The 23133-nt window shown below is 42.7% G+C and overlaps 2 protein-coding genes across 2 annotated transcripts; both read left to right on the plus strand.

Annotated features, from left to right (window-relative positions):
* The first annotated feature begins 417 nt into the window (after positions 1-417).
* On the plus strand, positions 418-6544 carry CIMIP3 (ciliary microtubule inner protein 3). Its single transcript, XM_081009949.1, has 3 exons — positions 418-608; positions 3603-3672; positions 5819-6544. Exons 2-3 carry the CDS (start codon positions 3658-3660, stop codon positions 6212-6214), a joined length of 411 nt encoding a protein of 136 aa, XP_080866075.1. The 5' UTR covers positions 418-608; positions 3603-3657; the 3' UTR covers positions 6215-6544.
* A 4967-nt stretch (positions 6545-11511) lies between these two features.
* On the plus strand, positions 11512-22306 carry GUCA1A (guanylate cyclase activator 1A). Its single transcript, XM_081009915.1, has 4 exons — positions 11512-11897; positions 20627-20776; positions 21099-21189; positions 22069-22306. The coding sequence occupies exons 1-4, from the start codon at positions 11700-11702 to the stop codon at positions 22218-22220; spliced, it is 591 nt and encodes a 196-aa protein (XP_080866041.1). The 5' UTR covers positions 11512-11699; the 3' UTR covers positions 22221-22306.
* The last annotated feature ends 827 nt before the right edge of the window (positions 22307-23133 follow it).

Raw genomic sequence — 23133 nt, forward strand, 5'->3', positions numbered from 1 at the left:
CGTGGGCGCAACGTCACATTGCAAGCGAGCACCACTGCGCGGCATCCTAAAAGAACTACGGATTTGAGGGGGCGGGCGACGACGCCTGACTTGGCTTCAAACCCATTCGTGGAGTAGGCTCAGACCAACTGGCCTTAGCTCTAGAATACGGTTTTTTCAAATAAAATAAAAAACAGTGTCTCTGAGCATGTCTGGAGTTTCTCATCGCGTGCCCCGAGCCTGGAGCTGGGTCGCGCACGCGGCCTCCCCCAAGGCGAGGACGCTTCTCCTCCGAAGCCCCGATCGGCCACGGAATCCCTCGGCCCAGGATCGCCTCGCCGCTCGCTTCCCTTTTCGGGATCGCCCGGCCCTGCGTGGCCGGCTGACGCCCTGCCCGAGTCACAATGAGCCGTCCCCGCAGGACGCGGCGCCGCACCGCGCTCTCCCGGGCGGCAGAGGGTGGCGGCACCAGGCGGCGAAGGTCACCATGCGCCCGGGCGCAGCGGCCCAGCCTTCCCTCCTCCTCCCGGGCGGCGCTTTTCCCGGCGCTTAGGGAAATCGCGAGGTGGCGGAGGAGGAGCTGCCGAGTGACGCGACGGGAGGACACCGCGGGGAGGCTTCCCTCGAAGGTAGGCGGCGGCGGTGGCGGGGCTGCTGGGCTCCGAGGAGAGAGGGGCGGAGTCCCACGAGGGAGTTCCTGGAGCATCTTTCCAGGATTGGAGAGCGCCAACGCCGGTCCCTTGAAGGTGTCCAGTCCAGCAGCTTATCCGGAACACCAGCCGCTGCGGGACGTGGGCTACGTGCCTAAATCAAATCCACCTTATCTGGATTGCATAGGAAGGACGTTGTCTTCCCATAGCGTAAAATGCCCAAACACAGAGAGGTTTTCTCTGGCAGCAAAAAAGGAAGCAGCTAGGCGCAGGATGGGAAAGAGGGGACCCCATAGAAGGGACTGTATTTAGAAGAGTTATTGGGTGGAGCTCAAGGAATGGTGCGTTTGGGTAGCTAGTGGCTCATAACCACCGTCTGTGTGTTTCTAAATGCCAGTTGCTGGAAACCCCAGAAAGAGAGAGATCTGATGCTCTCAGGTCTTTCCTGTTGGCTTCCCATAGGCATCTGCTTGGCCAAAGTGAGAACAGGATGCTGGGCTATATGGACCACTGACCTGCCTGATCCAGCAGGCTCTCCTTATATCCATTCATATATCCTTTTTGTACTTGTATGGAATTTTGGGAGTCACCAGGTGGTGGGAATTATGGAACTGTGTTGCCTTGATGGGGAAAAGATCCAGCTAGCAACAGTCTGGATAGCCACCAACTTATTGACTCAATATTTACAGCCACAGGCGTTTTGGATCAAATAGTTTTTGGAAGGTCTATTTTGCCCTATACAAGGACCCTGCTTTTATGTACTGTGGCTGTAGTGCAGTTGGGGGTGCGGTACCTTCTGAACCCCTGCAGGAGCATGTATAAATTTGACTGTACATGCATAGGTCCCTGTGCAAATGAAACCAAGATATATGAAGGTCAGGAGAGGTGCCAGTGTGGGCATGATATTGATCTCTCCAGGGATGGTTTTTCTTGGTCACAAAGATTCTGATCCATTCTGTCAAGCGGCATGTTTGTTTTCTATAAAGCAGCCAATGAAACAGTAAACCTAATATGAACTTAAACATTGTCTCTATAACAAGCACTTCATCAGAGGCAGGCAAAGAGCAAATGTAGGAACCGCGAGGAAAGAATATAGAACTCATCAATAATGTAAAATGATGAGATGGAGTCGAGAGAAGAGCGATCTGGAGGTGTAATTCAGGCTGTTTCTCAGCTTGATCTCTGCCCTCCCTTTGAACTCTGCCTGGAGGTTACTCTGGAAGCTAGGTAGCTGATGGTTTAAGAATGCCTAGAACCTCTCTGTTGCAATTCAACAAACCAGCTGAAAAACGGAGGTGTCATTTAGCCGTACCAGCTTATAGCTCTTGACAGGGGTATCCTTCATGAAATTGTTCTGTCCTTCCTCAAAGCCTTCTGAGCTGGTAGCCATCAGAACCCCCTTATGGCGGTGAATTCTATGTTAAATGTGCACTTGGCCAGGGGTCATCAAGACAGCATCTTGGGGCACCAGAACCAGTGTGCCCACCAGAATCTCCTGTGTCACCTGTGAAGGGTATTTGCAAACATCTCCTCAGAAATCCACTGTGCATGGGAGACTGTTCTCTCTCCTCAATTTCCCTTTGCACTGGTTTAGCCTCTCCTTAAACATGCCCACATTTCATTGGACAGAAGAGGGGCACAGAGCTTCTCCCTGGGAGTGAGCACTGCACTAGCTGATATAGGTGCCTTTTCCAACACGCCTGTACCATTTTGTGGCCATCTCTTTTTCTGCCCTTTAAGATATGGCAGCCATTTTGAGACTGGCACAAACACTCCAAATGTACCAACTGCATTAGGGCAGTTGCGTGTGTGTTTGCAGGCACAGGAGTGCACAGCGGGCCAGTAAAAAAAGGTGACACCCTTATTTATAATCCTAGTGTGGATCATTTCTTAGTTCCCATGACTTCATCCCAAGTGTGTGCCTGTGTTTCTGGGAGGTTTGTTGCCCATGTCATTTCTTATGGGCACATTACTAGTTGCCGCAGGCTTTGAAAAAGGTTAACAAGACAGCTTGCTAGTTAATCTGGAAAATATGTCGTGTTAGGAAACACCCAATATTTTGCACCTCTATGAGAAGCTTTAATGAATACAGGAAGGCTGAGAACCATTTCTTTTGCAGTTGGGTCCTGTGGAGCACTTTTAAAACAGAAACAAGGGAGGGAAGAATCTTTAAAATTTGGATTTATTTTATTTTTGCTTTATTTATCTTCTTTATTAGCCGATGTATATCCCAGTGTTTCTTACTGGAGTGACTCAGCATTATTTTTGGTATCTGAACATGGTTCCAGTTGGGTGCATGTGAGGGAAGCATAAGGTACACATGCCTCTCAGCTTATGGACTTTGAAATAAATCTTCAGAACGTTAAAATCATGGCATGCTATTTTACAGAGTGTAAGTTTTCTACTAGAGCTAGGGTGGGGAAATGTTTGCAGTCCAAGAGGTTATTTCCCTTCTGGTCCACTTTCCAAGGGCGGGGCTGCATGCCAGTGATGGCAAAGCAGCTGGGACATCAAATTTAAAATTTGCATTTATATAGTAGACTTGTTTCTAGAGTTGCCAGGTCAGGAACACCCCAGCCTCTGAAAGTTCAGGACTGAAACTTGAGATCTTGGGATGGCCTCTGGAGACAGAGGTTAATTGGAATAGAAGAGTGTCTGTCCTATACAGTGATACCTCGGGTTACATACGCTTCAGGTTACAGACTCTGCTAACCCAGAAATAGTACCTCGGGTTAAGAACTTTGCTTCAGGATGAGAACAGAAATCGTGCTCCAGCGGCATGGTGGCAGCAGGAGGCCCCATTAGCTAAAGTGGTGCTTCAGGTTAAGAACAGTTTCAGGTTAAGAACGGATCTCCGGAATGAATTAAGTACTTAACCAGAAGTACCACTGTAATTTGAAGCAAACTTCTGCTGGACTGAGGTGTGCAAGCTACACACATGATCTTCTTAATTATTTTTATTTTTTATTGCAGGCACCCTTGCCCACCTAGAGATTCAAGCACTCCATTAGCCACCTGGATTTAAAAAATGCAAAGGCAGAAAGTAAGTGACCATTTGCTCTGGTATAGCATGCCCTGTCAAAAATAGGGGCATGCTTGCAATAATTCTATTTTCATAACAGCGACTGCTGCCTGACACCCATTATTAGACATTGCTGGAGGTTCTGCTGTAGCCTGATTTAAAATATGCTGGTGTTTGTTCTTTTGGCTCAATAAACAGTCAGAAAGCAGAACTGTCCCACAGCAGTTGGTACCCTCACAGCTGCAGCATGTGAAGTTTGCTTGCACCAGTGAGTAGATGAATCCTTCTCATAGAAATATTATGCTACATGCCACCCCAAACTCCAAGTGGTGAGACTCCAGGGATACCAGCACTTTCCTGGGGCTCAGGTTCCTTGGAAAGACAGCAGAGACTATGGTCTCTTTAAGTTATATGGTTTTATTTACACATATATACAACCTGAGCATAGGATGGAGGGGCTTATAGCCCCAAAAGATCTTGCTTCCCCATTAGTCACAGCTTTGGATTCATTACAGAGCAAGACATATGTATGTCCCCAGTTCTTGTAGCATCTCCCCTTCAGTTTTCAGCTCACTCACATAGCTGTTCTCTAGCCCAGCCCCATTTTTTTGCTCTTTTGGTTGTTGCAGCTATTGCAACCCAGCTTATCCCTTTGGAAAGCCCATCAGGACATTATGTGGCCAGTTGGTCTTCATCTCCAAAGAAACTTGATTGACTGGTTGCCCAGCTTCCCCCAAACACAGTGCTTTTTTCAAGGGGGGTGGGACTCAGTACCAGCATCTCTTTTCTGTTGTTGTTAAAAAGTGTGGCACTTCCTGTAACAACTTCATGGTGAGTACTGGCTTTTCTAGAGAAAAAGCACTGCCCAAATGTATAACAATAAGAATAGGCCAGTTAAATCCAGCCAGTGACCAGTCTAGTCCAATATCCTGTTCTCACAGTGGCCAACCAGGTGTCCATGTCACTCTCCCCTCCTACAGTTTCCAACAACTGGAATTCAGAAGCAGGATGTCTCCAACAGTGAAAGTAGAACATAGGCATCATGTTTAGTAGTCATCTCCCAACTTAATGATTAAATTCTGGGGGAACTGGGCAGTAACACTGAAGAACGACTGCTCTTAGCATCTCACACTAAAAAAATTCCAGTGGAACATTTCTGAAAAGGCAAATAGGGACAAAACAGCCAGTGATTTGCTTTCTCGGACACAGGTGCCACAAAAGAGGGTCTGTCTCCCCAAAAAATAAAATAAAATAGGGGCAACTGGTGTGTTCTGATAGACAATGAAGCCCTGCTGGGATAGCTGATTATATCGTGAGTGCACTTTTTGTGAAACTGAAGAGCTTCCTTGCAAGAAGAAATCTGGATCCTATGTATCTGTTGCTTGATAAACCATTTATCTAAAAAAGGCTGAAGGCTCTGTCCCCCTGTTTGGAAGAAACTGTTGGTTATTTCATTGCACTGACTCCCTTGGCGTCATAGCCATTCAGTGATGTACATGAATGGTTGCCGATTCCCCTTGTTACAGGATTAATAGCTTTACAAGCCAGTGGACAGAGCCAGATCTAGAGGCCTAAAATAATGCAGCCTAATGAGCTCAGAGCATCATGGAAAGTAGAAAACCCGTTAACAGAGTTTAAAAATAAGCTCAAGTGCCGTCAAGAGTTTAAACAGGATAATCGACACAGGTTTCCATTCAACAATTACCTGGGGCGCGGGTGTCACTGGCAATAAATAAAGCAGCTATATTGGAACTAGCTGGTTAAGTAACAATTAAAAAATAGTTCTCACACAAATATTTCTTTCCAAACGACTGGCACTAATAGAACCGGCACTTGAATTGAAGAAAGAGACAATTGAGTTATAGAATTGCTGGCTATTACTGGTTGTTTAAAAATCATGTATATTGTCATCAGAGGAATTTCTGTACCTTCAGTTTGGAAAGATGCATTTTCTTCCTGTTATCTCTATTCTTTTTGTTGATGTTAAGTTCAAAATGCTTTTAAATTTTCATCTAATCCAATTGGATATGAATTAAGGATTGGGCCAGGGGAGAGGCGTTGATTTGTGGGGAGGGGGGCAATTAGATATCGGGGGGGGCTCATGCAGTTCCCTGTATAACAAATTGACTCAACATGTCCTTCTTCCATGTGGCCTTTATCTTCACAGACCAAGGCACCCATGAAACCCAAAGTATGCATCTGTGCCTGCAAGATGTCACAGGAGAAGAATGCAGCCAAAGCTGCTGCGAACAAGCATCAGAAGCCATTTCCAGTAGCTCTGGGCTACAAAATGGAGCAGGCTTTAGTTTCTCAGTATGTCCCTGTTGTTCTCCACCCTGGAGGACACAAGCGTGAGTCTCTCCGATATGCTTTCTACAACCCTAACTACTCCAACACGTACACACCATTTTACACTTTGCAAAAACCCACCTGCGGTTATCGGTATTGTCGAGACACAGATCACACGAGGAAGGTGATGGATGTTGAAAGAGTGGATTTCTCAAAATGGAAACCCATTTTTGGGAAGAAGCCAGGCTTGTCTGCAGCAGGCTCAAAACACTGAAATCGCCATGCAGTTAACCCGGGACTTCCATTCAGAGGCTTGAGCTCACTCATTTTCTAAGGCCACTCAGAAGGAGATTGTTGTAGGAACTTCAGAAGAAGCAGATCTGCCTTAACAAGAGCTTTTGGGATAAATTGCAACGAAGTCACCCAAGTGCCACTATAAAGCGGGTACCAAAACCCAGGTTTTAGTTGGCACTTTAAGCTAAGGCTCATCCTGGAGAGAAACAATAAAGGCACCTGGCTTTCCACCTTTTCACGTGAGTCAGCAGAATGCAAAAAGTAGCAAAGCAGATGATCAAAAACTGTGAATAAAACACCAAAATGCAAAGCCTGTTGAGGAGATTCTATTTATCCTTGTGGCCTCATGCACTCTGTGTTTTTGTTCCCCACAGTAATGGTAAGGGCAGAAGCAGAAATTATTTATGCTGTACTTTCTTCAGTTTTGCTGTAACATGGGGTGTCAGTGGGGGCTTTTGGATCTCACGCATGGAGAGTTCTGTCTTCTGAGTTTCAAACAGCCACTGGAACAGGGAAGGTTGATACACAACTCTGTTATACCTTCTCCACTTTGGTATAGCATGTGAATGGACTTTCACGGGCTGAAGATGTCACTTCTAAGGCAGGTGAAGAAGGTAGGCAGCCAGTTTAGTGATCTGGGAATTTGCAAAGATGTTAAGATGGTGGGTGGAAGCATGAGAGGGAAACCCACAGTATCCTAAGCAAGCAGACAGGTCATTGCCACAGCAGGGCTGTGTATCTCCACAGCTTTGTTATATAAGAAGTACCCACCATTCTCTTGAAACATGGAGTGCACCTGAAATAAGGCTCTGCTGTAGTCTAGTGACATGTTGAGAACATTGGACTTCACACAACCTGTCAGGGAACTGACATCGGAGCCAGAGGCGGAGGCTAGGCTCTCGAGCGATGCTGGAGAAGGGCCCAGCAGGGGTAGAGGCAGCTCACCATCTGGGGAAAGAAATCAGCGTAACACCAGGGATAAAGGGGGGCAGATGGGGGAATCGGCGAGGGGGCTCCAGGACTCATCGCCGGAGATCAGCGAGGAGAGCACTGGTCCTCCGCTACCCACGCCCTCCCTGCGCAGAAGACTTCCGCGCAGGGAGAGTAGGAGGAGACTTGGAGTCAAACAACTTTTATGCTGGAAAAGGTTTAAGAAACGCCCACTGACGGATTCTGCTAGCGACTGAACAGCCACGAAGTGCAGGGGCTGTCCAGACAGAAAAGGTTTAACAAGGCAACCTAGCCAGGAGTGGCACCAACTTGTGCACGAGCAACCCCCACATTTGTTACACAACCTATTTGTGTGTATCAGAAACATATTGGTTATCAGGGATGTTATTTGAGGGGCAGGATCAGTATGTGCTTACCACATTTGGATGTAAGTGAAATGATACAGATTACCATATGAAAAGATTGTGTGTGTGTATGTATATGAGAGAGAGCATTAAGCCCAGAGTCTAAAATTATTTGTGGGCCCACACAAGTAGGACATCTTAAGTACTGCAGGGGGGAAGAAGACGCAACAACACAAATGCCTGGGACCTCTATGTGTGCACTCACTTTGTAAGGATGAGACTGGAGTCAGGATGACTCCTGCTGGGGAAGTCTCCAGCTTCTATCCTCTTGCAAGTGCTGAGCTATTTATTTTTCTGTTTGTTTTACAGTATGTGTGTTTTCCATCTGCTTTAACAAGGCTGAAGATATTTTAGATGTTATGCTGATGCTGCGTTTCCTTCATGCAGATGTCATTGGGTTCCCACATACAGTGGTACCTCGAGTTAAGTACTTAATTCGTTCTGGAGGTCCGTACTTAACCTGAAACTGTTCTTAACCTGAAGCACCACTTTAGCTAATGGGGCCTCCTGCTGCTGCCGTGCCGCCGGAGCACGATTTCTGTTCTCATCCTGAAGCAAAGTTCTTAACCTGAAGCACTATTTCTGGGTTAGTGGAGTCTGTAACCTGAAGCGTATGTAACCTGAAGCTTATGTAACCCGAGGTACCACTGTATCCCTGTTTGCAAGGAGGAAGTAGCATGAGAAAGCACTCATAGTTGGTTGCACTTTATCCAAGTCCAGTTATTTTAAGAAGTTCCACAAGGGCTGCCTGCTGCACACACTATAAAGTATGCATTTCAGTCCTGATACTTTATCTGCATGGACACAGGCAAGTTACACTCATGCATTGCTAACTGTTCCACGACAGCTCAGGAATCTTACTAAGGAGCATTTGCCACACTTGTTCATTTTATGCCAGGCTAGGTTATGTAAGTGACCATTGCTGCTGGAATGTTTATTTTAGGGAAACTGAAATAATCCCAAAGCAAAAAACAACCCCAGCTGGACTCATTGCATGGGGCAAAGTTTAAAACTGTCCCCATCTCGGAAAGAATGGGCTAAATGCCAAGGGGCTTTCTGAAAGAGATGAAGGCAGCCGAGGAAGATCAGAAGTAAATCCTTAGATGTGTCAATGCAGAGGAGCTTCTAGCAAAAGCCAAATTTAGGTCAGGATAACTAACTGCTGAATTTCAATACTTAGTGGGTCTGCAGCAGATTGGAGGGAATCCCCTGAAATCCTCTAATTGCGTAGGGGCTATCCCTGGTGCTTAGCAGACATGGTATTTCCTCTGCTATAAACAGGTGTTTCCTCCTTGTCCTTAATATTAATCCACTTACACAAGCTGCAGAAGTGTGTCACGAACTGCCTTGCACTGTGCTGCAACTGATTCCTTGATCTGACTTGCTCTTTCCAAAGACACAGTTTCTTGAAACATATAGAACAAGCAACAGAGATCCAGGGTTTTTTGGGGAGTGGGCAGAAGTGGCAAGACTCACAGAATTTAGAACTGCGTTGTTTTGCTCTGGCGACCCAGAAACTTCTTGGCAAAAGTTGGCTTCAGTTTTCATGAATTCTTGCAAGACCTGCTAGCTGAGATCTTCTATAATTTTATGTATTTGTCTCTTAAGTTCTATGGGGTGCTGCTGGGAAAGCATTCCATGTGGGCATATATGGTAATAAATGAAACAATGCGATCATTGGAAAATGTGGGTGACTTAATGGCAGAATCCTATACATGTATGCGCAGAAATATACATGTATATCTCAGATATACAAGTATATCTCAGAAAATACATGTATACGCAGCTATACATGCATATCTCACAAAAGTGTGCATTGGATTGCTCTTACGGTTGCTATTTTAATAATATTTCAATCAGATTCAGGGCAGGAGTTTTTCTAGGCACTTCAAGGATCCAGGCACAGGCCAGTGACACCAATGTGCATATAGTTAGCATGTGCTAGTCTTTAAGTGAACCAATTCAGATGGCAGGTGCCAGGGCCTCACCAGCACTGGGCTTTTAAAAATGGAGAAAAATCAGGCAGGAGACTGGGCTGGTGCAATAGATTCAGAGCTCGGACCTGCTAGGCCACCCCTTAAAGCATTCCTGATTCAGGGTAAACTGCAATGTAGTGAAGATGGAGACAAATGGGAAAGGGTTCCCAGAAGCAAAACTCTATGCTTTTTTCTAAAAAAAAATGTTTAGAAGTACTCTAATTTTCCTACTCATATTGAAATACTGCCCCTCAATGAGGCCAAACATAGATTCACAAAATGTTTAGGGGTATGCGTACCCCTGCGTCCCCCCAGAAAAAAAGCACTGGCAAAACTGATGCAGAAGTGGTGAGGAGCATTAGGCAGGTGTTGCCTGAAGCAGATGTGTGACAAAATGTGGAGGAAGGGCAGAATAGTTATAGAATAATAAGAAAGTTGCAGGCCACCCACAATCTCTTAGCGGAATGAGATTCCAGGGGGTTCCAGGTACTTTACTCAGGGTCTGTGTCTCCTTTTGGAAATGAGGCGCAGCTGAGACTATGGTCTTTTTATGTTATATGGTTTATTCAGTAATCTATACAACCTGAGCCTACAATGGAGGAGTTCATAGTGTCACCACTCCAAGAGGGTCTTGTTTTTCCCAGAGGTGCACCCTAGGGTAGGACTCAAGCACAGCTGCAGCTGACTGCTGCTTTGTGTTTCAATCACATAACTCCTAACTCACATTGCTTCTAACACTAACCTCTCTAAGCTCTGGCTTTATCTAACTGAGTTGAGCAAGGTGGCCCCAACCACCTGCCATCTCATACCAAGGCCCTCTGATCCTTTGTCCTCTTAATTGCTCATCCCCCCAGGCTGAGAAAGTTAGCCTAGCTTAATTAGCTTTTAACATTTGCTGATTCCAGGGGTTAAAAGTGTCTGGCACACAGCTTAAAACACAGTGCTCTGGCCTCCAGTTTTAACGCTCCAAGCCTTATTAAATTCTAACACCTACTGGACCCAAGAGTTTAGGGTGTCGTAACACCCACAAATTCCTCATAATAATAAAGAGGAAAGCTGACACGTGGAAAGACATCTCCCTTTCACACTGGGTTGCTGGAAAAAATGGGGCTGTGCAGCTTAGTGTTTTTCCCTGTTGGATGGATACAAGTATGACTTGGGGAGATGAAGGCTATGTACACACTAGTAGCTTAAAATACAGCAAGGTCAACACTCCACCACTGTGTTTCAAGTCTATTTGCATGCTGCTGTACACACCAGAGAGGGGGCTGGGATGTCTTCGCCAGATGAGCATTCCCTGTTTGATTTCCCCATCACTATTTGTGAAGCTATCATACACTGTCATCCATGTATATACCGTGGCTGTCTCAAATGTACACACCTCAGCTTTACTGCGAAATGAATGTGGCTTATGTTTTTGGATGGAAGCTGGCTTGAGGGAAAACACATCAAATGGCAGTATTTCTCAAGAAAGTTGACAAGACTGAGGTGACCTGATAGAAGTTCATAAAATTACTCAGGACCTGGAGGAAATGGACAAAGTAAAGTTTCTCTCTCTCTCTCTCTCATAACTTGTGGACACCCAATGATGCCGAATGTTAGAAGATTCAGGACAGATAAAGTATTTGTTCACACAGCACATAGTCAAAGTATGGAGCTCATTCTGTCCTGTATGCCATATCTGCACAAGCCTGATAGAATCAAAAGAGAAGTGGATTAGAAGCTTACAATGTCTTCAGGTAAATCCTGCCATTTTAATCTCCTGGGTCCCATAATCTGCAAAACGCTTTCCCATTTTACCACCTTTCTATTTTTTGCCCTGAACTTCCCATGCCCCTTTTGGGATCCCATCATAGGACTCTTCTCTCATTGGCTGGAGGAGGATTTAGTGGGTACTTAAACATCAGGTGCTTCTTTGAAGAGGCTTTTGCAATTTTAAAACTCCATCAGAGAGCGTGAAATTTTCTCAGGAAGCTCCCCCAATCATCCCTGCTCTTTAGCAAGCCTTAGGAGGTTTGCTGTTTTCTTTCACTTATAAATACCATACCGCCTGCTTCTGAACTGTAACAAGGGGGAAGCCTCTAGAAGTCCTCCACTGTTTTCTGAGAGACGTGCTCACCTCTTTTGCTTTACAATGGGGAACATGGATGGAAAGTCTGTTGAGGAACTGAGCGCCACCGAGTGCCACCAGTGGTACAAGAAGTTCATGACGGAGTGTCCCTCCGGTCAGCTGACCTTGCATGAGTTCAAGCAGTTTTTTGGCTTGAAAAACCTGACTCCAGCATCAAATGAATACATCGAGCAGATGTTTGAAACATTCGACTTTAATAAGGTGGGTATTCAGCTGCAGTCAGACAACATTCTGTTTACATATGTAATGCCCATACATATAAGAACATGTGGTTCTTATCTAAAATACTATGAAATAACATCTAATCCTCACAGTGTTGATCTTTGCCGTTTTTACTTTGTTTGATATAGAACAGTAATTTCTGTCTGTCTGTTATGATATTGCACACTTTCTATTTTTTTTGAATGGAATGTGCCTTTCTCAGTTTTGAATTGCTGCTTGTGAACGTGCTATATGTGTTGGATCTTTTTCAGGAGTAGTCTGGTTATTATTGCTAGTTTAATCATTTACTTTTACTGCTGGATTAGATGGAAATTTCAAAGCCTGCCGTTTTCAAAGTCCTGCACCCAGAACCCCGCCACATGAGCATTTCTGAATATTTGTAACAAAAAACTCTGTTACCTGCATCTGGAAAGCAAATTTCCTATTACTGCTGATGCTCTGAATATTCTGATCATGCAACACTCCTGAGGAGCTTCTAGTCTCGTTTTAGTCTGGTGATCTTCTCCAAGCCTTTTTCGGGGGAGCTGGAATATTGGTTACTGCTGCCCCATGGAAAATACTGCTATTCTGATTATGTGCTGACAGTGACCTGTTTAACATCAGTGGAGTTGATGCAGGGTCATCACATGTGGAGTGCTGGCAAACCAGGAGCAAAGCTGTATAAGAAGCTTTCAGGACCTAGGGGCATGTAAAGCTTATTTTCTAGGCAAAAGGCCCTAGGGTCAATTCCTGCTGTCATTCAGCATGTGTTAAGTATAGAATTGATCTGCAGATGTCAAAGGAGGCAGCCCTGTCTTTACTCTTAAGTCAGATGTGTTCTACATCCGTTTAACAGGGGAGCTGTAAGGATCCCAAATCTTTTTCTAAGTGCCCCAAGTATTTCTGGGTATAAAATGAATTTGAGGGAAATTGTGTTGTGGGGTGATCTGGGTTGGGGAAATCATTTAAGATAATTTCATCTGGAGATAATTTGGGGGAGAATGAATGGGGTTCAGGCATGGTGTGTTAGGTGGGGTGCCGCTGTTCATCTGTCCTCCTGTCTGGCAAGGAAGCACTGGGTTCACAGCAGCAAAGGCATACCCTCTAACATTTTGCTGATGAAAATAGGGACATCCTATTTAATAATGATGATGATGTTATTATTTATAACCTGTCCATCTGACTGGGTTGTCTCAGCCACTCTGGGTGGCTTCCAACATATGTAAAAAACATAACAAAACATTAAACATTTAAAAAACTTCCCTATACAGGGCTGCCTTCAGATGTCTTCTAAAGGCTGTATAGTTACTTATCTCCTTGGCTCAGGGATCGCATAATCTCCAACATTTACCTGATGAAAATAAGGACATTCTACCATACCCTTCAATATTTATCTGATGAAAATAGGGACATCCTAAGGAAAAGTGGGACACTCCAAGATCAGATCAGAAACCAGAACAGCTTCTGTAAATGCAGGATTGTCCCTGGAAAATAGGGACACTTGGCAGGTCTGCAAAGCTGCTCTTTCAAGGTGTCTCCAGTGAGGTTTTTTAAAAAGCCTTGTCACTAATGAGGCTCTTTCAGTGGATAGCCAAAGACAAAATGAGAATTGCTATTATTATTTTATTATTTATTAATTTGTATACCACTTATATGCCAAAATGGCATATAAGGACTGAACCAATAACTGAGCCAGAGAAGTGAAGGTTAGTTATAGAGGCATGGATTATGATCAGTTATTCAGTAGCTCATTAAATTCTGAACCACAGAGTCTGTAAGTCTTTTCTATACCTCTCTGCACTACCCTAGTTATTTTAGAAAAATGGGGCAACAGTGTTCAGCAGTGTTCAACTGTGAAATATTTTGGACAAATATTAAATGATATAAACACCCCGTGCTTGCAGAAAGTCATTTTAAATTATTAGAGAGTATTTTACAGTAGAGAGAGAGAGAAAGAGAGAGAGAGAGAGAGAGAACTTCGTCTGAAAAGTATCATCAGAGACAATGGATAAAGAGGTTATTTAACTGACCCCAAATGCTTCATACCTGTGCAAGAAAGGCTCCCCCAGATATTAGTCTTCCCACAGTTAGACTAAAAAGATGAAAAAGATGTAGAGTGTGAGAATGATCCAGCCAAAATTGAGTACTTTATAGTCTTATTGATTCTACTGTAAAATACTTTAAGTAAGTGCTTAACTTTCCCGCTGACATCACTATGCAGCTAAAAGTGCCCAACTTTGGCTGAACCTGTGTGTGCACTTAAATGTGTGTTAAGTGTGCATCCTTGTATTAATTATAAAAGTTAAGTGTGTGTCTCTGTTAAAAGTGAGTGTTAGCTGTGTGCTTGTGTGTTAAGTGTGTGTTTGGGGTGTGTGTGTGTGTTCTCTGTAGTCATTAAAAAAACCTTACTGTTTGGCACTTAAACAGTCATCCCTTGTGTTTGTGCATAGGTAAGTGTGATCATGTGTGTGTGGCTGTGTGTGTTTCTGGTTCTGTCCACTGTGGGGACCTTTGGAATGCTACCCCCAATTACTTTCTACCAGAGGACTGTAGCTCTCCGCCTGAAAATGCATAACATCTATTCACTGTCCACAGTCATTTGAAAGTATTAGGATTTGAGTTATTTCATACTACAGAAGTCTACAGAGCAAAACTTACCTTACCTCAACTACTTTAGGCTAAAGGGTGCTGCTAAGGACACTTGATATCAGAGATGCCGAACCAAAGTTTTGCCTTCCACCTCTCATTGTCTGCAGCCACTATGGCTAGTTGTCAAGGTTAATAGGAGCTATAGTCCAACAATAGCTAGAGGGCCACAGGTTCCCCATCTTTGTATAATATTTCCTGCTATTTAGTTTCAACAATTGGGGAATGTCCCAGGAAGGCAATGTTTTGTTCCATCTGCCTCCCATGAAAAAAGAAAGTCACCCCAAATGAAAATTATTCCAGACTTTCTCTTTTCTCAGTTGAGTTTTAACTTCAAAGCAAAAAGTTATGCAGGCAAAGTGATTCAATGATATATTGTCTCGTTTTTGTTGTGGTAAGAGCTTGCTTCTAATAAAAACAGATTTTAATAATGACATTTCAATTTGGAAAAATGGTTCTATCATTTCACCTTGTGGTACAGAGCTCAGAATTATCAATTACAAATATTCAAACCGACAATGATAATTTTGTTTTAAAGAATGCCCTTATCAGTAAATTCCTGTTTCAGTTTTCACAAAAAGCAACAATAAACTTTTAAGCAGGCATTTGTTCTACTTGTGTCTAAGTAGAGATGGATGCGAAATTTCATTCTGTTTTAATTTTCATGTGAACCTAGCTAATTTGCACTTTCTAAATGTGCATATTAGGACAAAGGCATGCTAAAAGGCTGAAGAATTTTTAGGTGAACGTTAAAAAAAAGTTCAACAAATGTGGAAATGTGGCAAATTGAATTTAAGATTTTTTTTAAGATGAGAAACAAACTGACAGATTTGTCCATATCTAGGAACAGGCAAATTTGTTAGTATCTGTTTCTCTCGGTTCCTCCTCTTTACAATCTTAAATTCTATTCTCCAGATTTCCATATAAATTTGTGATTAAAAAAAATAATAATCTCAGGAAAATTCATCAGTGCAGATTTCTCTTCAGATACATTTGTTTTTATGCAACTTTGCCTATTAAACATAGCGATTTCCCCAATATAATCCATTATTACAAAGCAATTCCTCTAATATAATGCATTTTTGTATGTCATTTTCACAAATATATTACCGTATTTTTCGCTCTATAAGACGCACCAGACCACAAGATGCACCTAGTTTTTGGAGAAGGAAAACAAGAAAAAAAATATTCTGAATCCCAGAAGCCAGAACAGCAAGAGGGATCGCTGTGCAGCGAAAGCAGCGATCCCTCTTACTGTTCTGGCTTCTGGGATAGCTGTGCAGCCCGCATTCGCTCCATAAGACGCATACACATTTCCCCTTACTTTTTAGGAGGGAAAAAGTGAGTCTTATACAGCAAAAAATACGGTAATTTTTATGCACATTTCGCCCTAATATATGCATTTTTATACTGCACTGGAAAATTCAGAGAATTTTCAGTTCTTGTATTGTTTCAGTCAGTGCAAATTAGGTAGATTCACCTTTAAATGCAAATTAAATTGCATTTCTCCTCCATCTCTGTTCATCTCTACATGTGAGCAAACATGTGAGGGTGAGGAGGGCGGATTCTGCTAAGCCTCACCTTTCTACTATGTCACTATCCTCTGGTTTACAGCCCTCGTGAGTTTGAGGTACATGGTCTGAAATGGGGAGCTTCAGCAATTTATGAAGGTTCCCTGTGTGATATAGAACCCAGCGCAAACATTTGAGGAATTTTTGTTTCAGCAGAGCGCTTTTCTTAAATTGCAGGACTTAATTTGGAAATGAAACAGGTTAATTTCCCATTTTGTATCCAACATTTGGCATTTTGTTTATTTTAGTAATGGTCTCCATTATTCTTGACAACAACTATGTATCTTACAGGGCCAACAATAATTTACAAATGCCCAATATTTCTCACCCTCTGCATATCTGAGAATTTATGTATGCACTGAATTGAGTATTCAGGATTATCTAATCCACAGTGTTTGATAAAACATTCGTTAGATGCTATCACTTACAACTACCAAATTGAGCAAGAATTTGTGGAATAGAGCTTTGGCTTGACTTGTTGTATAATGGGTCAAACTAATGCCTTCTAAGAAGCATGATCTTAAGCATATTTATATACTGTAGAAGTCCCACACAGTTCAAAGGGACATAATCTCTGTTGGTACATTTAAGACTACAACCATAATTCCATATCAGGTTATTTGTGTTTATGATTAAAGGATGCACGACTTGGTCTTTATTAATTTAATGAACTCCTAGGATTTGATGGATTAAGGAAGTGGTTGTGCAAAGTCACTGAGCACACATCCATGTGAATTTAGTTTTCATCCATGATTTCCTCAATGGATGTCTGCAGACACTTCATGCTCTTAAAGTTCATTGAAATAAATTGGACATAAAATGTATAGCTGGTTATAAAATAGTACAATCCCATTATTTTGAGAGAAGTTACAATGGAAATTCTTGGAGGCAAGGGATATACAGTTGATCAAAATCAAGATTTGTTTCCTGTTCTTGCATAAGAATTAATCATGAATGACAGTGGTTGAAATGAGAAAATAACCAGTTTTTTCCATATGAATGCTTCCTCATGCAGTGACACCTGCCCAACCATCTTTACCCTGTGATTAAACATTTGCACTCTGCCTGCATTGCCACGTGCAGTAATTTAATTATGCTTTCAGCATGGGGCAGTTTCATAACCATAGATCCAGCCTCCTACTCACAACGTCATAGGAATAATCAGCCTTGCAACTCACATTTAGAGTTACCAGATCTTTTAATCTTCAGGCCTTGCCAAAGCAAAAATCCCATATAAAGCAAGTCTTGATTTCTCAATGAGTCTTTAAGATAAGAGAGAATGATGATGATGAAGAAAAAGAAGAAGAAGAAGAAATAGTAATTATTATTATTATTATTATTATTATTATTATTTGTACCCTGCCCATCTGGCTGGGTTTCCCCAGCCATTCTGGGCGACTTCCAACAAAATATTAAAATACAATAGTTCATCACACATTAAAAGCTTCCCTAAACAGGGCTGCCTTCAGATGTCTTCTAAAAGTCAGATAGTTGTTTATTTCCTTGACATCGGATGAGACGGCATTCTACAGGGCAGGCACCACTACCGAGAAGGCCCTCTGCCTGGTTCCCTGTAACTTCGCTTCTCGCAGTGAGGGAACCGCCAGAAGGCCCTCAGTGCTGGACCTTGTGAAAGACACAACTAACATGCATACTCAAACATGGATATTTGTATGAAAATAAATTCCAGGGCTTTTAATTTACTTCTTACCAATAACTGCCGACTTAGGTTTCTGTTAGCAAAAGTTTTGTTTCTCCCTTTCAACAGATTAAAAGAAGAAAATGCAAGATTGACCAAAAATACACTAAATAAACTTTTAAAATGGGATCCAGAGCTGCTTTGTGCTTGGCCCTGTGGGGTTTTTTTACCCTTCTCCTTCATGAACAGCAGATGCCACCCCCATGCCATACCACCAACTTATTTTGAAAGTATCCTTGGTTACAAATGTGGCTATGACATGTGGGATAAAGAACTGCTGTTTGAGCAACACAAGTTGAAAGCTCCCTTGAGCTTGTGCAATTTAGCTGCATGCTTCTTTGAATCCCAGCCATGATGAATAAACCAACATGCAGGAAATCCAATCCGGTAATTGGGTTCAATGTTGTTAAACCTAAGCTGACTTTTGTGCCTGTAGAATAAATCAGATTAGCTGTTTGTGATCTAGAGGGAAATAGTTTGAGTTGCTGTAAGAGAACATCCCACGGGAATCTATATTCCCCTTCAAATTGTACTGTTCTGTCATTGAAGCATAGAGATGAAACCATACAGCTATCTAGTGTAGTGGTTGTTGTTGTTTTTGTTTGTTTAGTTTTTAGCAGGTCCATACAGACATGATTTGAGCAGACTATTCCAGAATTTCCAGCACCAGCACCTGCAATTACATCTTAGGTGTATAATGCATGCAAACGTACATTGATCCTGACACATAGCTTCTTAAAAAGCACCTTGAAAGTCCTGGCCAAGACCTGAATCTCTAGCTAGCATGGCAACAGACAATCACAAAACAAAATGAAGCACAAGGACGAAGATACAGATAATCAGGGCTCAAAATGAAATTAATCTCCATGGAGACAAATCTGGACAAATAATTTGGCTCATCAAGTTCTTCTTGCCAAGGATTGCAGCCTTAGGTTTCGGTTAGCAAATGTATATATACATTTGAGATCTGCACATAAGTCACAGCCACATGAATTTCAAAAGCACAGTTCTCTAGCATCCATCTATACATTCCTGATTGACATTGTGTTCCAAAATGCCATTGCACCAGTGATATTTAGCAGTGAATGGACGTATGGAACAGATTCAGCACAGAGGATCCTGCACTTCTTTTTTTCATTTTCCACTGCAGAAAAACTTGAAGAAATATGTAAATACAATAAATCTTTTTGTTATTTTGGAAGGTTTTTGTCCACCAGGGCCCCCCACCCCCACCCCATTTTTACATCAGCTGTTTTGTAGTAGAAATACAATCATTCCCTTAACTTTGCAGTGATTTGTCAACATTATTTTAACAGCAGCTTGAGAATCACAGAGGTACAGACAATATACATAAGCAGTCAATAAGCCCATGAAAGGCAGATTCTCTAGGAAATCTTTGTTCCTATATAAAAGGAGGACACTAGAAAGTAGGTTCATCTGAGGTGGCAAAACCATCAGAAGCTTCATTCTTTTGGTGTGGTGCTTATTTGCGTGTTTTGAGACATCACTGGTAGTTGATGTCTAAAAGTACCACCTCTTTTATCTCCCAACTCTTCAGAGGAACTGTGAAAGGCAGCAAGCTGTGATCTTTTTATTTGTCTGAGAGCATCATAAAATTCATATAAACAAAAACCATGTGGAAAAGGCTGCCATACACAAGATCAGCTTTCAGCTTAATTCACTGGAGAAGTGGTGCTTTTGACCTAAGGGACCCCGTTTCAGTTCCTTTTCCTACTGCAAATGTTCTGTGTAATGCTGCAGACATTGACTAATACTTCTGTCCGGCTTTAAAGCAGGGTTGTAATTGCACTTGCATTACAAAAGTTGAAATATGTATTTGATTGTAACAGAAACAGTGCCTATGGGAAGCAATAGAAATATTATAAAGGAGGTGTGCAGAAAAAGGACCACGGATGAATGGTAGGATGAGGCTAAGGTCTCCAAGAGTGTGTTTTGGTAAGAGCAGTTCTCTTTGATGATTTTCATTGCAAATGTATTTTGCCAGGCTGTTTGTGTGAACCCTGTGGTTGATCCAGTGGTCAAATCTGTCCAGGGCAGCTGTTTACCAGCTCCATCTGGTACGCAGGCTGAGACCCTATCTGCCTGCGGACTGCCTCACCAGAGTGGTGCATGCTCTGGTTATCTCCCGCTTGGATTACTGCAATGCGCTCTACGTGGGGCTACCTTTGAAGGTGACCCGGAAACTACAACTAATCCAGAACGCGGCAGCTAGACTGGTGACTGGGAGCGGCCGCAGAGACCACATAACACCGGTCTTGAAAGACCTACATTGGCTCCCAGTACGTTTCCGAGCACAATTCAAAGTGTTGGTGCTGACCTTTAAAGCCCTAAACGGCCTTGGTCCAGTATATCTGAAGGAGCGTCTCCACCCCCATCGTTCTACCCGGACACTGAGGTCCAGCACTGAGGGCCTTCTGGCGGTTCCCTCACTGCGAGAAGCCAAGTTACAGGAAACCAGGCAGAGGGCCTTCTTGGTAGTGGCGCCTTCCCTGTGGAACACCCTCCCACCAGATGTCAAAGAGAACAACAACTACCAGGCTTTTAGAAGACATCTGAAGGCAGCCCTGTTTCGGAAAGCTTTTAATGTTTGATGTATTATAGTATTTTAATATTCTTTTGGAAGCCGCCCAGAGTGGCCGGGGAAGCCCAGCCAGATGGGCGGGGTATAAATAATAAATTATTATTATTATTATTATTATTATTATTATTATTATTAAGGCACAAAAGCATTCAGCAAGAATGGCTGTGGCTTACTCATAGCATCTGACAATCTGCCTCTTGTGTTTCAACAGGATGGCTACATTGATTTTATGGAGTATGTGGCAGCTCTAAGCTTGGTCCTGAAGGGAAAAGTGGAACAGAAGCTGAGATGGTACTTCAAACTGTATGATGTGGATGGAAACGGCTGTATTGACAGGGATGAGTTGCTAAACATCATTAAGGTAAGTTATTTTCCTTGGCCAATTGTTGTATTGATGGTGTTTGGCAGACGTTTGTGGAAGATTCCATGACACAGTTGCCCCCTTTACTGTTTCAATACAGGAGGCAACCATTTTGCACGTGTCCAACTGACACTTGACCACTGACATGTGGGGGCCTAAAGAGGGCAGGGTGGGGGTGGCCGTAATGGGGCAAAGCGGACTTATGTGTCCTCCACTGATGCACATAGGGGCCATGGGTGGGGGAGTAATCCATCTACTGTATGCAAATACATAACTCTGCAGCTTGAGCTCATTAAATGTTCTCCATCTCAATTTCCTGCAGGCGATTCGCACCATCAACCCATGTCATGAAGTAATGACAGCTGAGGAATTCACAAACATGGTGTTTGATAAAATCGATATAAATGGAGATGGTAAGAATTTCTCTATGCACTCCAAGGTGTGGCCTGACATTTATAGGCCAAAAATATAGACTGGGACCTACCAGTGTGTGGTCATAGGACTCTTGTGTGAAGGTTTCAGATTGACATCAGTTTGCACTAGAGAAAATTCAGGGCAGGAGGGATGGCCGCCAGTGTTACATGCCAAAATTGAGCAAAGAGAGGTGGGGTACTACCTCACATTTCTTTGGTAGGAAGAAATTAATTAGCTAAATAAATAAGAAAGACTACTTCTTTTCTGTTGGCCCTCTGACCATTATGCTTTTAAGGCAGACATAACTGACATTCCATTCCAAACATTCCACTTCCTTTTCTGAATCTTTGAAACTATTCCCCCCTCACACTGCACTGCAAGTTGGTCCTGAGAAATGCAACAAAATGTTAATGTGAGAGGGGAACAAACCTCCAATGCAGGTCTATGGAAAGACTGTGGAAAAGTCAGTTAACTAAGCCTGAGGTCTGCAAATCATGTACTCCACTGAGATGCTTAAGACATTTTGCTTATTCAGGAGAAGAAGTAATTTAATCAGGGTTGAGATTAGTCAAAAAGAGAGAAATCAACTGAGTAGAGAGATTTTAAATAGGAATTTAAAGGGGTGAAGTTAACGGATTCAGATCTGATATGCTACAGACCTTGAAAGTAGGTTGATCAACTATTGTGACATCTTGATGTAAGGAAAGGGTGGGTTCTCTCTTCTTTGGAAGTGAAACAAAATCCTGCAACTTCGACTTGGGCATGATGCAGAAATAGCCAATTCGGTTTCATTGTCATCCCTTTGAAAATCACATACCACACTATCCATTACATTAGGCTATACAGTACATGAATTGAGACCTTTTGTGTTTTTGTAGGTGAGCTGTCTCTGGAGGAGTTCATGGACGGAGTACAGAAAGATGAGGTTCTACTTGACATCCTGACCCGTAGCCTGGACCTGACGCACATTGTTCGAATGATCCAGAATGATGGAAAGAATCCTGAGGAAGTGGCAGGAGCTGCTGAATAGACAGATCTGAATTTTTCAAGGGGAAAGGAAAAATGCTAAATATATGTAACACTGCATAAACAAAAATCAGGGATACAAATTGGAAAGGGGTCTTTAGAATAGTACCCTAAAGAGAAAAGAAAAATATCAGCTTTTAACCTTTTTCTGTGTAATCAGAAGACATCATCTGTTGTGATCACAATGAATAATGGTTACTGGTACTTAAGATGTCCAGGTTGCTTGGGAAGTAGAGGCAACTAGCAACACATCTACTGAAGGGAATGTGTTAAAATGCAAAAAGAAGATGCTTTGTTGGCTGAACCCTCCAGGATCAGGGTCAGTAGAGGCCAGTATGATGGAAATTTCTGAATGGTGCCACAAGAATCCCAGTGCCATCTTGACTGCCTCCGAAGGCTGTACGTTCTAGTGAGGGATATAATCTAGCTGGGAGAGAGATGGATCATGTAAGACTGAAAAATATAACTTGAAAAATGCATAGGTGCTGACCTCCTTAGATGCAGTGGAGCTCAATGATATCCAAGATATTCTACTCATTCCTGAGAATCTAAACTTGGTTCCACTGAAGTCAAAGACCAAAGTCTCATGGACTCAAATGGTTCTAGGGTCTAGTGATGACCCTTTCTGTATGTCAGACTTTACATAATTGTTTTGGTCCCATCAATGGCAAGTGGGAGCCTGGAAAATGCAAGCAAGGCACATAACGATTTGCCCCCAAATCAAAAGAAACACAAAATAACTCACGTGTTATTTTAGTGAACCAGGCTGGTTGCCATTCAGTCTTTCAAAAATATATTTCACAGAATTCTGCTTCCAGTCTGATGCAGAGTTCTGCATAAGTGATAGATGCAAAGATTTGCAGATGAGGTTTGGTCCAATAAAAAATCTTATATCTCTCTTTCATTTGGAAATCATC

The sequence above is a fragment of the Podarcis pityusensis genome, assembly GCF_964106645.2.
Source record: "Podarcis pityusensis genome assembly, chromosome: 6".
NCBI classification, from domain to species: Eukaryota; Metazoa; Chordata; class Lepidosauria; order Squamata; family Lacertidae; genus Podarcis; species Podarcis pityusensis.

Excerpts from the sequence above, each read along its gene's own strand:
- GUCA1A (XM_081009915.1), top strand. The coding sequence starts at position 11,700 with ATGGGGAACATGGATGGAAAGTCTGTTGAGGAACTGAGCGCCACCGAG. Across the intron at positions 11,898-20,626 it reads AAACATTCGACTTTAATAAG|GATGGCTACATTGATTTTAT; the intron begins GTGGGTATTCAG and ends GTGTTTCAACAG. Across the intron at positions 21,190-22,068 it reads AATCGATATAAATGGAGATG|GTGAGCTGTCTCTGGAGGAG; the intron begins GTAAGAATTTCT and ends GTGTTTTTGTAG.